The 15,262-nt window shown below is 37.8% G+C and overlaps 1 protein-coding gene across 5 annotated transcripts in view; it reads right to left on the reverse strand.

Moving 5' to 3' along the window:
* Window positions 1-680: 680 nt before the first annotated feature.
* Window positions 681-15,262, reverse strand: part of PSD3 (pleckstrin and Sec7 domain containing 3) — a 488,844-nt gene continuing 474,262 nt past the window's right edge. For all 5 annotated transcript variants that reach the window (XM_056116950.1, XM_056116951.1, XM_056116952.1 and 2 more), the window contains one exon: window positions 681-9,383. In XM_056116950.1, the coding sequence (XP_055972925.1) occupies window positions 9,168-9,383 (216 nt within the window). In that variant the 3' untranslated portion in view covers window positions 681-9,167. The remainder of the gene's footprint in view (window positions 9,384-15,262) is intronic.

A 15,262-nucleotide genomic window follows, 5' to 3' on the forward strand; every position in this document is an offset into this window, starting at 1 on the left:
AATGAATAGCCAAAGCAATCTTCAGAAAGCAAAAGAACATGGGAGGCATTGCAGTTCCCAACTTTATACAAAAGTATAATAATCAAACTGCATGATACTTGAATAAAGATAAACCTCATAGACTTTTCCTTCCTTGTCTCTATCTTCTCTTGCTTTTTGTATCTTCAGTCAAATTATTAATTAAAATGTTGTACAGATGGGGCCAATGCAAGCTTTTTCTGGGACACTAGTAACTCTCTTCTGGATTGAAATATATCCTTTGATTTGTACCAAACCCAACAATGCACGATATCCAGATCAAAACTCTAAATTTTAGTCTAATTTTTAATTTTATAGGTTAGATAATCTTGAAAAATGAAGTTTGATTGGAAACCCCAATTACACTAAGAAACTATAAAATAATGGTCAGCATTTGTCAAGAGTAAATTTGAGATGCAAATGGTATCTTGGATTTACTTGAAACAGTTTTTCTCCCAGTTTAAAACCCCTGATGGAAATAGACTTCTGAACCTTCATTAGTAAGATCTTTGCACAAACATTCAGGGTGATTATCTTATCACCTTAATCCTTGGCAGAAGGTCGTTGTGAGTCCTTGTGGTCATATTTTTATGAGGAGTGGGTTATGTTGTGTTGTTTTTAAAGACATTTTTCTAGTCGCACAAATAAAAAAGTTCACCCAATTGATTGAAATTTGGATTTATTTCTTCCTAAAGTTTGTACATATATCATATACATATTTTCAATCCTTTACTATTTTGCATGATTTCTATTACATAAAAACCATTTAAATGCATAAAGTTTTGTTGTCAAAACAAAAAAAATATCCCTCACTTATAAAAACACAGGAACAATTATATCCATGAACATTTACACAATAAAGAAATGTACGATTTTTATATTACAGCTTCTATACGTATCAGCCAACACACTGGCCTACAAAGTTTAGGTTTACTTCAATAAAGAAATATGATAATATTTATATACAATTATTTTAATAAAAATAAAGCAACTGTAAAATGTAAACTTAATTTTCAAAATATTCTTTAAAGACTTTAATAATATTAACATACATTACTGTCCCACTTAAATACCATTCAAGGAGACGGCTTTTTGAATTTGGTGGGTGATAATATGGAACAGGTTTCTAGTACATGATATTATATCACTAGCTAACCCATGTCTGCTAATGTTGAAAATTTGGCTGCTGAAAATAAGTAGGCTGCTATTTCATCACTAACAACATTCAAAACTTGTAACAGGACTGCAATGAGAATGAGATGATTAATGAAAGAAACTTTACAGTTAAAATCATAGTAAATAACCTAGTTAATAGGTAAGAAAAATTAGAACCTTGTTTAAGTTTAAAAGACATAAACTACAACCCTCGGCTTGTACAACATAATCAGGGCAAACAGTCTCATTTTATACTCATATAAACTGCTCTTCTGGAATGAATTTCTATAATTTCAGGTAGAAATAAAAATATAAAGAGGCATTAAGGCCTTTCTCTAAGGCCACATTTACCAGAGGAAAAAATGGGTAAGTGATGGTCTTAGTATTCCTTGACCCTTCCCACAAAAATTAAACAACTAGTACCAGAAATCTTGGGTTTAAAGGAAAGGTTTATATATTAGGATACAATTCAGCTCAGTGACACAATATCTATAGGATAGAATTCAGCTCAGTGATACAGCTTGCTTCTTGCAAAGGCAAAATGGGATTTAGGCCGTTGTTGGAACTTTTCTGAATTCCATTGTCATACGTTAACTAAAGAACTTTCTTCTCTCCTTCCTTCCTTCCTTCCTTCCTTCCTTCCTTCCTTCCTTCCTTCCTTCCTTCCTTCCTTCCTATAGTTTTATTAAAACTTATTTAGAAATATACAAGGGAAGAAAAATGTGTGCAAAAGAGAACACAGGCTTCTCTAGAGTGGAAAGAGGCAAGCAAAGGTACAGAGAGAGAAGCAAGTGATATACTTGTTAATGGAGAGCACGGGCTTGAAGGAGAGCCAGAGTTAGCATTCTTGAGCTGGTATCTTCACTCACCATGGCCAACTGATTGAGACAGCTAGTTAACAAGTGCTAGAAGTAGAATGTGTAACCCAGGATGTTCTATTACTTAGTAGAAATCCCAGTGGGGGAAGTAAATGGGAGTAGCTCTTGTTTGCAGAGAGAATACATTATGTCTCTGCCATGTCCCAGGATCCAGAACTCAGTGTCTGGGGTCTCAAACTTGCAAATGCTGTCCTTAACAATTAGCTCTGTATCTGAAACTCTCCTGGGATTGTGTGAAGACTCAGCTATATAGACTACTGGGACATAGTTTAAGGGAAACTCCAAAATATCCATAAGCCAACATTTTCACGAAATTTGGTTCTAACACCATTCTTGAGAGCTTAGTTTAGGAAAATACGTTTTAGTGAGGTCCTTTTCCATTTCCTTCCTATCTGTGACTGCTGGTGGAAAACTGCCTAAACTTTTAGCATGCAGATTAAAGAGTAGTGTGGATAACCCACAACTGCTCTTATGCTACATTTTTCACTGTATCTGTTTTCTTTTCTCAAAGGGATGCTTTTCAGAGTAAGCAGCAATGTCACCCTTGACAACAGTTTGAACTACACCAGTCTATACTCCCAATAACCCTCCATCTCAGATACTGCAGGATGCATCTTAGGGTATAAGAAGTCACTTATTTGGCAGGTCACTGGAAAGAACGTGCTATGCATTCTCTCACTGATTTGTTTAAAAGGCTGTTTCTCAGGGTTCACATATCCTTCTAGCCCTTGGGAAATACTCATGTGATGCAGTTCCCATTTCCACTGCCCATCACTTCTGTAGAAATTTAAACCTTTTGTGCTTTCAATTTGGATTTTAAAAATGTTCACTATGCATCCATGCGCACATTACCAACGCGAGGCTCCAGGCACAAGTACCTTTCTATTTACACTTCAAGGGGGACAGTGAACTGGCTCTGAGTTTCTCAGGAATGAAAAACTAACTACTCCAGATGAAAAGCAACTAGTTCACATCTTTTTCATCCCTCACTCCTCAGTTTAGTTTGATCTTATTAGTCTTATTCTTAAAGCTCAAAATGTACCCTTAATGATAATGAAAATCATTATACACAGGGCTGTTGTCATTCATGTTTAATGGTTGCTTGGCTTTACAACCGACATGGCTTTATAAATACAAATATTTCAAATAATGAAAGACCCAAATAAAACATTGAATTTTTCTTTTTTATGTAATTTCTCAATTAAATGGTCATTTTGCAAAATCACTCAATTTTTAGAAGAAAACATATTCTTGCAGAATTAAGATCTTGCTGATCACAGAGCTAGTTCATAGTGTGTCAAGAACAAATGAAGAAATATGACATATCTGCAAAAATAGTTCAAGACTATAGAGTTAATTATTAAAATATCTCAAGCCTAACAACCAACACATCACTGCAGCCTAAAGTCTAAGCTTAGTCTCCCACTCAACACCAACTGTCATTAGATACAAAGAATTTGAGGCAGCATGTTAAAACAAATACTACTCACTCAAACAGACTCACTTGTTGCTTTAAATACATCCAACATGCTGGTTAATAAAATTTTAATCTCTAATTATCTATTTACACACTAGAAGATAAGCAATAAGCTCAAACAACTAAGGCCAGTGGCTCTTCTTTGGGGAAAGGCAGGAAAAGAAACCTACGTATAAAAATATTAAATAAAGATTTAACATAACCCACAATCTGTTCTTAAATTCTTTTACCTAAATGCTAATGTGTGCAACTATAAACTTAGAATACAGTACCCAATATCTTGGGAAGTCCTGACAAACTTCAGCATCCTTAATTTCTTTACAATGGAGAGGGTCATTCTTTAAAATGAAGAGGGTGCTAGAAAAGTGGTTTGATCTACTGGAACTGTACAGACACAGGTACAATGATGATAGGTATTAATTTACTTTTCCTGAAAGTTCTAGACTATGGACTAATTACAACAATAAAGAACGTGAGCTTTAAAGCATCACATTTTGTAATAAGTCCAAAATTGTCAGCTTGACTTTATATTTAAGTGTTCTTAATACTGAAGTTATAGTAAGACTACACAAAGACTTATTTTCTTTCTTTGCTATTCCCTTGATTTCTTATATAGTACACTGAAATTGTTTTGCAAAATAAATTCAGAATCCACTTTGCCTTAGTGATTCAAAATTCAAGGATGAAATTTCTAGCATAAAATATTATTAATATTTAATCAAAATATCATTTGAATTTAAGTTCAACATATAGTACCGCTATATATACTCTCAGTATCTATATTATAAGCTCAATCCTATGAGCTTTTTACTTACTTTTCATATCATACTGGTTATTAAGAACAAAATTAATTTGATATACACATATTTATATACAATCTACACATAGATACATATACATACAACTATAAATACCCAAAAATACACAGAAGATGACAAAAAGCATTTTCTTTGATGTTTGAATACTACATAAATGATTATTTGCCAAAAGCCTGATACAATACATATACATGTAGGCTAGAAAGGATGAGCCAAAGAGACAACTGAATATAAAAATACTTAGCTTGAAATATTTCTTGCTGTTACTTTCAAGTCATCAAACTGTCATGCAGGTTCAAGTATTTATTGACAATCTCTCTACAAACACAGTTTCTCTATGTGCAATGATCCCCTCTTGTTCTGAGAAGGAGGCTGCCCCTTAGGTTGATACCAGAGTTATAGAAAAGAGATGGCAATGACTGCACCTCAGTCCTCTTTTCTAGAGTGAGACATTAAAATGGAACCTGAGAAAAGTCATGCCAGGGCACTTCTTGATTACTTGGGGAGATTATGTTGTGGTGAAATGCTCTCTCTCTAATTTTCTTCAGATGACTTGATGGTGTAAAGTGTAACAATCTATTGACACTATTGATATCTATTCATTTAGGCCAACTTGTAGACTGACTGAAAAGAGAGCAAAGCTCTGTTGCAAGGTAGACCCAGAGACTTATGGGTCTACAAGGCTGACTATCTTTTTCTGTCAGAGTAACAAAGTTCTGTGAGAAAAGCAGATACTATTTAAACCCAAGGTTACATGCAGTTAAAGACTCTCAATAGTTCTAGGATGTTACTTATGTTTTTGAAGGGTGTTAATTTCACAAAAAAATATTTTAAAACTTTTCACAACTGCTACCTGAAAACTGAAGGGATTATTTACCAATAAAATGAAGGAAGGTGACTACTAACCTACTGAAAAACTGAGGTCTCCAAGAATTTAGTTGCAGAAATTTGGACCTATAAAGATAAATCATCCTTCAAAAAGAATGGCCAACGACTACCAGGAAAAATGCCAAAGTAATTCATATTCCCACAACAAATGAACTAAACCCAAGAAGTCTTGGTAATAAGATAGTGGAGAAACATTTTAAAGGCAAATTTCCTTCAATTTGTCTATGAGATGCAAGTTCATGCACAAAATAGGGCTTGCCTTAGGAGGCCAGGGCAATCAGAAAACTGATTCTGTGCTTAGGTTGCAAAGGTTTCCTTCCCTCCGAGGTACACAAATCTTCTGTAGCCTCAGAATTTTGGATTTGGCCACAGAATAAAGTACAAACTCAAGATATAAACTCCAGGGTGGTTTTGTAAGGCCAATACATCTTCCCTTTGCAGAATTAATTTCCTCATATCAGTTATGACTAGAAAATTGTCCTCATCTTCTGCAATAGGATAAGAATCAGAAAAGCAGGAAGCTCTTGTATAGTGCTTTCTATTTTTACCAAGGATCCAGGAAATACCTGAAGATTCTCCCACAAATTGTTTTTACTGAGATATATTAAAAATGCATAATGTTTTATTGGATTTTTTTTAAATTTGGTCATATCCTGCAGTGCTCAAGGCTTACTCCCCTCCTTGCTCTACACTCAGAGATCACTACTGAGAGGCATTAGGAGTCGTTGGGATGCTGGGGACTGAACTAGGGTCAGCTGAATGCGAGGCAAGGGCTCTTGCTCCAGTTCTAACTGGGTGTTTTTAAATGTTAGCAAAATGTTTTAAAAAGTATACAGTCAAGTAATGTCTATGACCTGTCAACAAAGTAAAAATGCATTATGCTTGCAATTAAGTTTTGATTGCTAACTTGGGAGCGCATGAGACCTTCGTTTCAAAGTAACCATGCTAGGTGATGGAAAACCTGAAATACTCAAACACTGGGCAAGAGTGATAGCACAGTGGGTAGGGCCTTTGCCTTGCATGTGGTTGACCTGGGTTCAATTCCTCCATCCCTCTTGGAGAGCCCGGCAAGCTACCGAGAGTATCCTGCCCACATGGCAGAGCCTCACAAGCTCCCCATGGTGTATTCGATATACCAAAAATAGTAACAAGTCTCACAATGGAGACGTTACTGGTGCCCGCTTGATCAAATTGACGAACAACTGGAGGACAGTGCTACAGTGCTACCCAAACATTTGCCACATGGGCCACTACTATGGTCATTTTTTAAAAGATAATCATGTAACTGAAACAAGGTATCCTGATATATATCAAGATTTTCTATACTAAAATGACCATAAGCTGTGTTTGTGTGAAGATGAATAATGACTAATCAAATGGATAGAACTCCCAAGGCTCCCATTGCTGAGGCATGGGTGAGGGTGAAGGGGAAGGCAGAGTCTCTGCAGAAGGAGCAGAGGAGGAAAACTCCCTTGGACCCTGAATTGAGAATCAGGCTGGGATACCTGTGAACGGAAATATATTATATCTCTCTTGACAAGAAACTATAGGATAGAAATTATTATAAAAGCTATGTGGCTAGATATGAGCAAGTTTCTTAGAGTTATGTCAAATTAGGGGGGTCAGTTCCAGGATACACTTGGCCTATAAGGTGCAATGAACATCATGCCAAGGCAAACTATAATCCTGTTTCAAAAAATAAAGTCCATAGTTGTTTTAAAGTGTAACTATGCAAACAATTCATTATAGCTTCCAAAGTGCTCTTCTCAGCTAGTCATCTCTCAGCACACCTGGAGGTTCCTGGAGGTAACTCATGGGTCTGAGGACAGGGAGAGCACTGTGGTGCTGCGAGGCGAGTGGGCATCTCAGAACACAGAGCAGACAGTGTAGCACGTACCATTCCATGTATACTACTTACTTTAAGTACAAGAGACACTATAGATATATACATACACACATTATGGGCAAAAAAAATTCAAGCCTGTCATAAACATCTATTTTCTTTAATTATTATAGTTTAGGTATGACATTGTTCAGACACATCTCCCCACTTTGCTCAGGATAAGTATCTAGGAAGAAAACAAACAGGCTGATTATTCAGATTGTAGAAAGAAAAAAAGAATTCCACTGTGAAAATCTGAATTCTTTTGGAAGCTCTAAAAATGAACTTGGTGCAATGGTCCATATAGGTAGCTAATTTTGTTTCTTGATTACCTTAGTCATTGTCTCTACCTAAGCAAGAGAGTGTGAGTTTTCTAAGCATAAGCTAGACACTTATCACTACCAGGTAGTATTAACCTTAAAGATTATTTATTCTTTTCCAGATACCAGCAAATATGGGGATTTATCTAGATAAAGGAAAAAATGTCAATAAATCATTCTGGAACTAAAGTTTGGTACATAGGACAACATACCAGTAGAAACTATTTAATATATTTTCTCTCATTCATTTATTCTTTGGCCATAGTACCTTTAAATACTGAGTAGAGAGCAAATTTCAGTGTGAGTAAAAGATACTAAAAATTATTCCATTGGTTTAGAGATTGCACCATTTGTAGTGATTATAGCTTTAAGAACACAAAGTTAGAAGGTTTCAAAATCATTAAGTCCTAATGGACTCAATTTTCACCCCTTTCTATTCTATAAAAGAATGTACTCTACCATACTAGAATTTGAAGGGCCATCACTGGAACAAGATCATGAACGATTTTGAATAAAAAACTATCTAGAATAAACTATTTTTAGCAGAAAGTAGTAAAATGAACTAATTCAAGACAGATAAAAGAAGTACACTGATTGCATGTACAACTAGATTTCTCTATTTTCCAATTAAATTCAGTAAATTATGACTTTCAGACTTATCTGAAATAACTTTTAATTGCTGGCCTGCTGCAGATACCTTTCCCTATCTTATTTGTCATGATCAATGAAAGAACAAAAGGAGTACTGTTTTCAACATAATTTTGTTAGGAAGACTAAACTAGTATTATAATCAGGAGATTACCCCATGCACAACTCCATCAGTGTTTATATATACTTATATGCTTTAAAAAAGCCTTTCCCAGAGGGCAGAGTACTGACAAAGGAGATGATTCTAGATGCCTAGTGTAGACTTCTGGAATGAGGTAAACATTTCTGCAGACCACTCACTCACTCACCTAACTAACTGTTGCAGTTCCACAGGGGTTGATTATACCACTGCCTTTTGGAAAACAAAATAAACTCTGTGTCAGTCTTTCCTTAACCATAAATGGCAAAAAGATTCCATTTCCTCTTTTGTTCAGAGGTTAAAATGGAATCAACACATTAAGCAACTAAGTATACTTCTTATGTTCTCTAGTCCTGCCACTTTCATGCTCCCTTTCTCTACTTCCAGCAGGGTAAGAACTGAACAAGTGCTAACTTACATCACGTTGGAACATCTCAATTTCCAAACTGTAATCTTAACTGAACTTCTGTGACTGCTCAATCCATCTCTGTGACTAGGCAAGATTCCACAAAAAAAGGTTTATGTTAACTCTGGCTAAAATTTACTAAACTACAACGTTTTTCCAGTTAAGAGTTTCACAATAGATCAACTTTTTAACCTTCAAAAACAGAGGAACAGCTGATTTAAGAATACATAAAACAACTCAGAAGAGTGCAAACATGGAAAAACTAAAAGAGAACGGATATATAAGTTCATTTTGAAATCATAATTCCCTCCCCACCACAAAAGGTGCATTAGTTACCAAGTGAAAAAATCATCAAAGCAAAGAAATTAAGAGCAAAGAGACAATCTTTACAGAAACTAACAAAATACACAATAGAGGAAGCTACTAATGCACCATTTAGTCACAGAAATTTTTTTAAAATATATTCACGGATCGACCAGAAAAATCTTGAAAAACCCTTTGTGCTCCATGACCAGACCTCCCTGGTCACCAATGGATTTTAAGTGACTTTTTGCTTAATGCTTTGTGTTTCAGGTCGATGATCTTTTCTTTCTGACACATTACGTTTAACCTTGGCAGTGACTGGGGATAAATCTGGGTTGAGTGAAGGACTGGAATGTGATTTCTTCAGTCCTGAAGTCTCACTTTCATTGGTACTCAGGAGCTCCTTGCCTCCTTCCTTGAGAATGCTGACATACATTTCATAGCGGGTTTTCTGGAGGAAGAGTTAGAGAAAAATGGTAGTCAGTACACTTCACAAATTCATGCTTTTGTTCACAAATGCACACTTAAAGAGCTAACTGACGGACAGTGGATGACTGGCTGTTGACTTAATTCCCCAATCTGGACAACAGCTACAGGAGACTGATGAACTCATTCATTTAGAAAGAAAAAAATAAGTTATACATTTAGTTCTTGTTTCCTTGCCTTTTGGAGAAATATAAAAGCATTAGCTATAGATAGAAGAATCACACTTCTTAAACGTTCTGGATCAAGAAGGGTCTGTGTTGGAGGAGGTAAAGTTTCTGTGTTTTGCTGTATGTATTTGAGCTTTCCTTATAGGACCTAATCGACCTCACTTGAAACTGGTTTGTATAGAGTTCCTCTACCCCTCTAATTTCCCATGATTCTCTTCAGGACTCAGTCTCTAGTGAATCTGTTCTTTTGCACCCTCACAACACTCTGTAGAAGTTGCTTGGGATTTCCAATGCCTTCTTTTTTCCTCCGGAGAGGATTATTAATTTATCTTAGAGTTCTAAGGTTTTTTTTTTTAAAAACCCTCAAATTGTTTCTCTCATTCAATAAAATTATCTCATTAGATGTTAATTTTTAAATTTTTTAAAAATAGTTCCTTGATTTTTTCACCTTGATAGTTTGTTCTTATAAATTACTGATAAAAAGGTTTAGAGATTGGTTTACCTCTACTACTACTGGTACTGTTTATAGGTTTCTATCTGAATAATTATATAAAATTACTAAAAACATGCTACAAATTTCAAAGGGTCTCAAGTCCTTGACAGATTCTAGTCAAAAGAATTCTTTCCATGTTTCCTCACAAAGGATTTATATAGAAGGCCTGAAAGTTTTATTTTTAATCAAAGAAATATGTCAGTTATAAACGGTCCCCAAAAGGGCAGAAAATTTCATTATTACTGGATTTTTAGATAAGATTGACTTTTTGTCTATCTCAATTAAGCGCTTATGAAGTTGAATGTACTTGAAGCTACCTTTTCAAGCTGTTTTATTCAAAAGTGAGAAAAATGCTAGACATTAAATTTGCTCTGGATTTGACTACTACTTACATGGCTGATAATAGTGGCATTTATAAGAGTGTTATCTGCTAACTCTTTATCATTGATATAAAAGGTAAATTATTATCCTTGTTTCACAGTAAAGAAAATAGAGGCAGTTCAAAGCCAGGGTGAGAAAAGTAGAAAGGCTGGGATTTGAACTCAGGAGATTTGACTCCAGAATGCATGCTTTTTGTCAATATTTTTCCCTGCTTATGCATATTATGGCATATTCTGAATATTATACTCATTTGTCTACTCAAAAGCTCCTCTATGCCCTTCCCACTTCAAAGGCTGATAATCAAACACTTTCCGAGCCCTTCTTGCTTCATATGATCTTCTGGTTAGGAAACTAATTTTTAAGTTCTAATAAAAAATAAAAGGTCATCCATGCTTTAGAGGAGAAGCCACTGGCTTTAGTTCTTATTCTTGTTTAGACATGGTTGTGATTTTTAAAACTATCACCCTAAAGCTACCATCTGGAGGCATGAAGACAACAGGTCAACATGAGACTGAGGAAAACTGAAAGGTGAAAAGATCCTGTGATGACATAATGAGCTGGAACTAAATAAAACTCACTGCTATTTCTACATATGTTGATAAATATGAAAATAAATAATTTTAAGGGTTAAGTCACTGTTTATCATGTATTGTTTCAGTTAAACATTTTTTTATTCAATTACTGTGAAATACAGTTACAAAGTTTTCATGATTGAGTTTCAGTTATACAATGATCGAATACCCATCCCTCCACTGATGCACATTTTCCACCAGCAATGTCTCTGCCACACCTGCCCCTCGACCCCCATCCCCTACCACTATGGCAGGCACTTTCCTTCTTATTCTCTCTATACTCAATACAAATATTGAGAGGTCCTTAGTCTACATTCAACACACATCTCCCATGCCGAGATCCAATCCCTTCAGCCATCATTGATCATTAATGGTCCATCATTAATGGTCCATTCTCCACCCCAACTGCCTTTTCCCCTGCACATGAGACAGGTTTTCAAATTGTGGAGTGATCTTCCTGGCCCTTGTCTCTACTGTCCTTAGGTGTTAGTCTTCTATTATGTCATTTTATATTCCACAAATGAGTGCAGTCATTCTATGTCTGTCCCTCTCTTTCTGACAAATTTCACTTAGCATGATACACTTATAAGCAAATTTCATGACTTCATCTCTTTAAACAGCTGCATAGTATTCCATTGCGTAGGTTTTTTTTTTAAAATTTTTTATTTATTTATTTTTTAATCAATCATCTATTCTGGGGCACGTGGGTTGTTTCCAGATTCTGGCTATTATCAGGCATTGTTTTCTTGAGCTGAAAGCATTATGAACCGATAACACATAACCCAATTATAATAAAGAGGCAATGCAAAAGAAAAAATAATATACTAATCTGTAAGAACTACATGAGAGTTAATAACAAGTACTTGCTAATTAGAAATGGTCATCAGAACTATATATAAGTGAAATTGATGTAGGCATGTAGATAGGGAAAAGCCCTTGGTGATGAAACTTGAATTAACAGTTTCATGGAAGAATTCTAGGACTGATCCACCTTGTGGATACAGAAAACAAAGACCTGATAAGACCATCCCCAGACCCTGAAGATGTGGGCCTCCTCTCCATGAAATTCCTCTTTTTCTAAAATCTTCGAACCTCCCTTTCAATCCGGTTAACTCCAGCGACCCAGTCCCAAGGAGATTCCGGGATATTCCGAGTCAGAAGGATCTATAAGAGCCAGCTCAAGAGCCCATTTGGGGCTTCTCCACCCTCGGAGAAGCCCGCGTTCTCTCTGGACGCGTTATTCTCTCTCTCTTACTCTCCATTCCCCTGCTTATCTGCTTATCCCTTTCTCTCCCTCTCCAAAAGCCTCCAAATAAAATCTGTTACTTCACTGCTCGTCTACTCCTGAAATTCTTTTCTGCGAGCGAGATAAGAACCCTAGAAACTCCGGGTAAGGCTTGGGACTGGTCTCTCCTTTCCTGCAAAGAGCAAATTCTCGCCCCAACTTGAGTTCGTGGCTCCCCGAGAAATCGGGTGGCAGGGATTACCTCCCGGGTAGAGAAGACCAAGCGGACTTCAGGTGTGGCTTGATGGCCACCTTGTGGGGCTGGCGGGGCTTAGGCTCATGCCGAGCAGGTGCTCATTGCAGACTTCACTGGTCCTAGCCTACCCAGGGACTCTTGGGTGGCAGGGGCAGAGTGAGAGACAGTGACGGTCTTTCTCTCTTCCCGACTCATGTGAGCCACCCGTGGGGTCCACCGACATCAAAACCACAAGTTAAACAATAACCTAAGGATATAGTAGTTCTAAAGTCCTATTCATTTTAGAAATATAGTACTAATACTGCCATTAAACTGCCTTGGTTACAAGTTTTAAAATGCAGGGGATGTAGTGATAGCACAGCAAGTAGGGTATCTGCCTTGCATGTGGCCAGCCCAGGTTCGATTCCCAGCATCCCATATTGTCCCCCAAGCACCACCAGGAGTGGTTCCTGAGTGCAGAGCCAGGAGTAACATCTGAACATCACTGGGTGTGACCCAAAAAGAAAAAGGAAAAAAAAAAAACAAGTTTTAAAATGCAGAAAATAACTACTCCCAGTAACAAAAAAAGCTTACTAAAACAGTGTAAAGGTGTTTAAAAATAGATTAAGAAACAAATATAACACATGCATATCATAGAGCTAGGACACTTACACAATTAAAAGGATCACTGTTACTGTCACTGTCCTCCCGTTGTTCATCAATTTGCTCGAGTGGGCCCATTAACGTCTCCTTTGTGAGACTTGTTACTTGTTGGAGTACAAGGAGCTTAGGTTTATCAGGTTGCACCCATCACAGTGCTCCCGAGTCACTCCCATTACTTTGTCTGTAACTACTTCTTTGTGCTCTCTTTTCCCCAACCAATTTGTAAGGTCTCATCCTTCTACGACAGTGAACTTGTACTGTAAGTTAATATTGCCTTTCTCCTCTCCTTATGTTTTTTGAATAGTTTAATGCAATGTCCTTTTTGTATAGATACAGGAAGAGAATTATTATTATGCTTTGTAACTTAGGATTTAATTGGCTTTGAATATTATTCACTCCCAGCATCTGCTTTCTCAACTTAAGCTTCAGTTGCCCTCACTTTGTAGCACCCCAAGGGCAGGGTCCCGACGTGGGGCTGAATGGAACCAGGGCAAGCCGGTAAGTTATGTGCTACCCTGGCATCGAGATGGGCCAGGCCAAGGTGCCATGATTCTTAACTATAGGTTAAGAGTTTGATATAGGCAAATGCTGTCATGATCCAAAAGTAACGATGAGACTAGGACCCTGCTGCTAGGAATAGGAAAGATATCTGGCCTGAGCACTGCAGTCTGAGATCGAGATGGCCCTAGGAGAGCAATTCTATAAGCTTGAAGTATTTATTACTGTGACCATACAAAATGATTTATATTATATATGCTTATATGTTGGTCGGACAAGGAGAAGAGAAATACACCCAGGGAATTCTGTTCTAGTGGGGGTTGATATGAAAGAATCCATATTAGGGCATCAAATTTTTGTGTACTTTAGCTAACTTGCAACATTGCTTTCTGTAAAACTGCTTGGCTGCTTTGCACCTGGGGGAGAGGGGACTTGCAAAGTGAACAGGGCATAACTTCTTTCTACAAGATTCAGGTGTATTTACTGTCCCTGAAATGTATTGTCTCAGTAAAGCACCCTGCAGATTTGGGTAAAGGCTAACTCAGGATGCTGGTGGTTGGGGGAAATTGCACTTTCCTGGAATGTATTGTCTCACTAAAGCACCCTGCAGACTTGGGTAACACAAAACGAGGATGGTCAAGGGAGATTACCTAAGGCTTAATGATTCCAGCTATAACCTTGCTTGTGCTGACAATCGATATACGTAAATGCTGATCTTTGAATCTATAGGCTAAGGAGTGAGGTACTTTTAAATGGATTGGTTAAGAAAGTATATGTTGTTACAAATCTATTGGCTATGAAATGCGCGGGCTTTGCTGTAACGGCCAGTGAAGGCCTATATAAGATCCCCTTTGAAGAAGTTCGGGGCTCTCAGCCACTGCCCATTTCTGGGGTATGCTGCGGAGCCCCAGCATGCTGGTCTAAATAAACCCCGTTTTTACTCCTGCAGGAATTGTGTCTATCTGGTCTCTCCGCGCCTCCCAGGGCCAGGAAACTCCCGATCCCAACATTTGGAGGCCCCAGCGAGATCACCGAGGACCCTGCCCCAGGGACGCAGGATTGAGCCGCGGGGTAAGTTAAGGCGCCTCTTTCTCTCTCTTTGTTTCTCCGGTACCGTTTTACTCTAGTTACCGATCGGTGACACAAGCACAGTGGTGTGCAAGCACAGTGACAGTGGTGTGCAGCACACTGTTGTGTGTGCGAGCCTTGTGTCTGACAGACGTGTCGGGAATAGACACGGGCCGCAGCCCTGGGGGACGCCCCGGAGGTGGATGAGGGCCAGGGACGCCTGGAGGCCTCTTTGGTGGTAGCCTCGGAGAGGCTACATCTGGTGTGTCAGGAATCATCGGCCGCTCTATTACTTCTCTATTCTTCTTTCCTCTCCAAAAGGCCTTGCGCTTGCGTCATTCTTTTTTTGTAGGTTGGATCACGCTCGTCCTTTTTCTCTACCGAGACACCGTCTTTGGAACCATGGGACAATCTCCGTCCACTCCTCTCACTCACTCTCTCCCACTGGTCAGAGGTCTGCTCTCGTGCTCAGAATCCTTTTCTGATTGTTAAAAAGCCTAAATGGCAGACCTTTTGCTCTGCAGGATGGCCGACGTTCCAGA

This window comes from Sorex fumeus, unplaced genomic scaffold, assembly GCF_029834395.1.
Source record: "Sorex fumeus unplaced genomic scaffold, SorFum_2.1 ptg000033l, whole genome shotgun sequence".
In the NCBI taxonomy this organism is placed as follows: Eukaryota; Metazoa; Chordata; class Mammalia; order Eulipotyphla; family Soricidae; genus Sorex; species Sorex fumeus.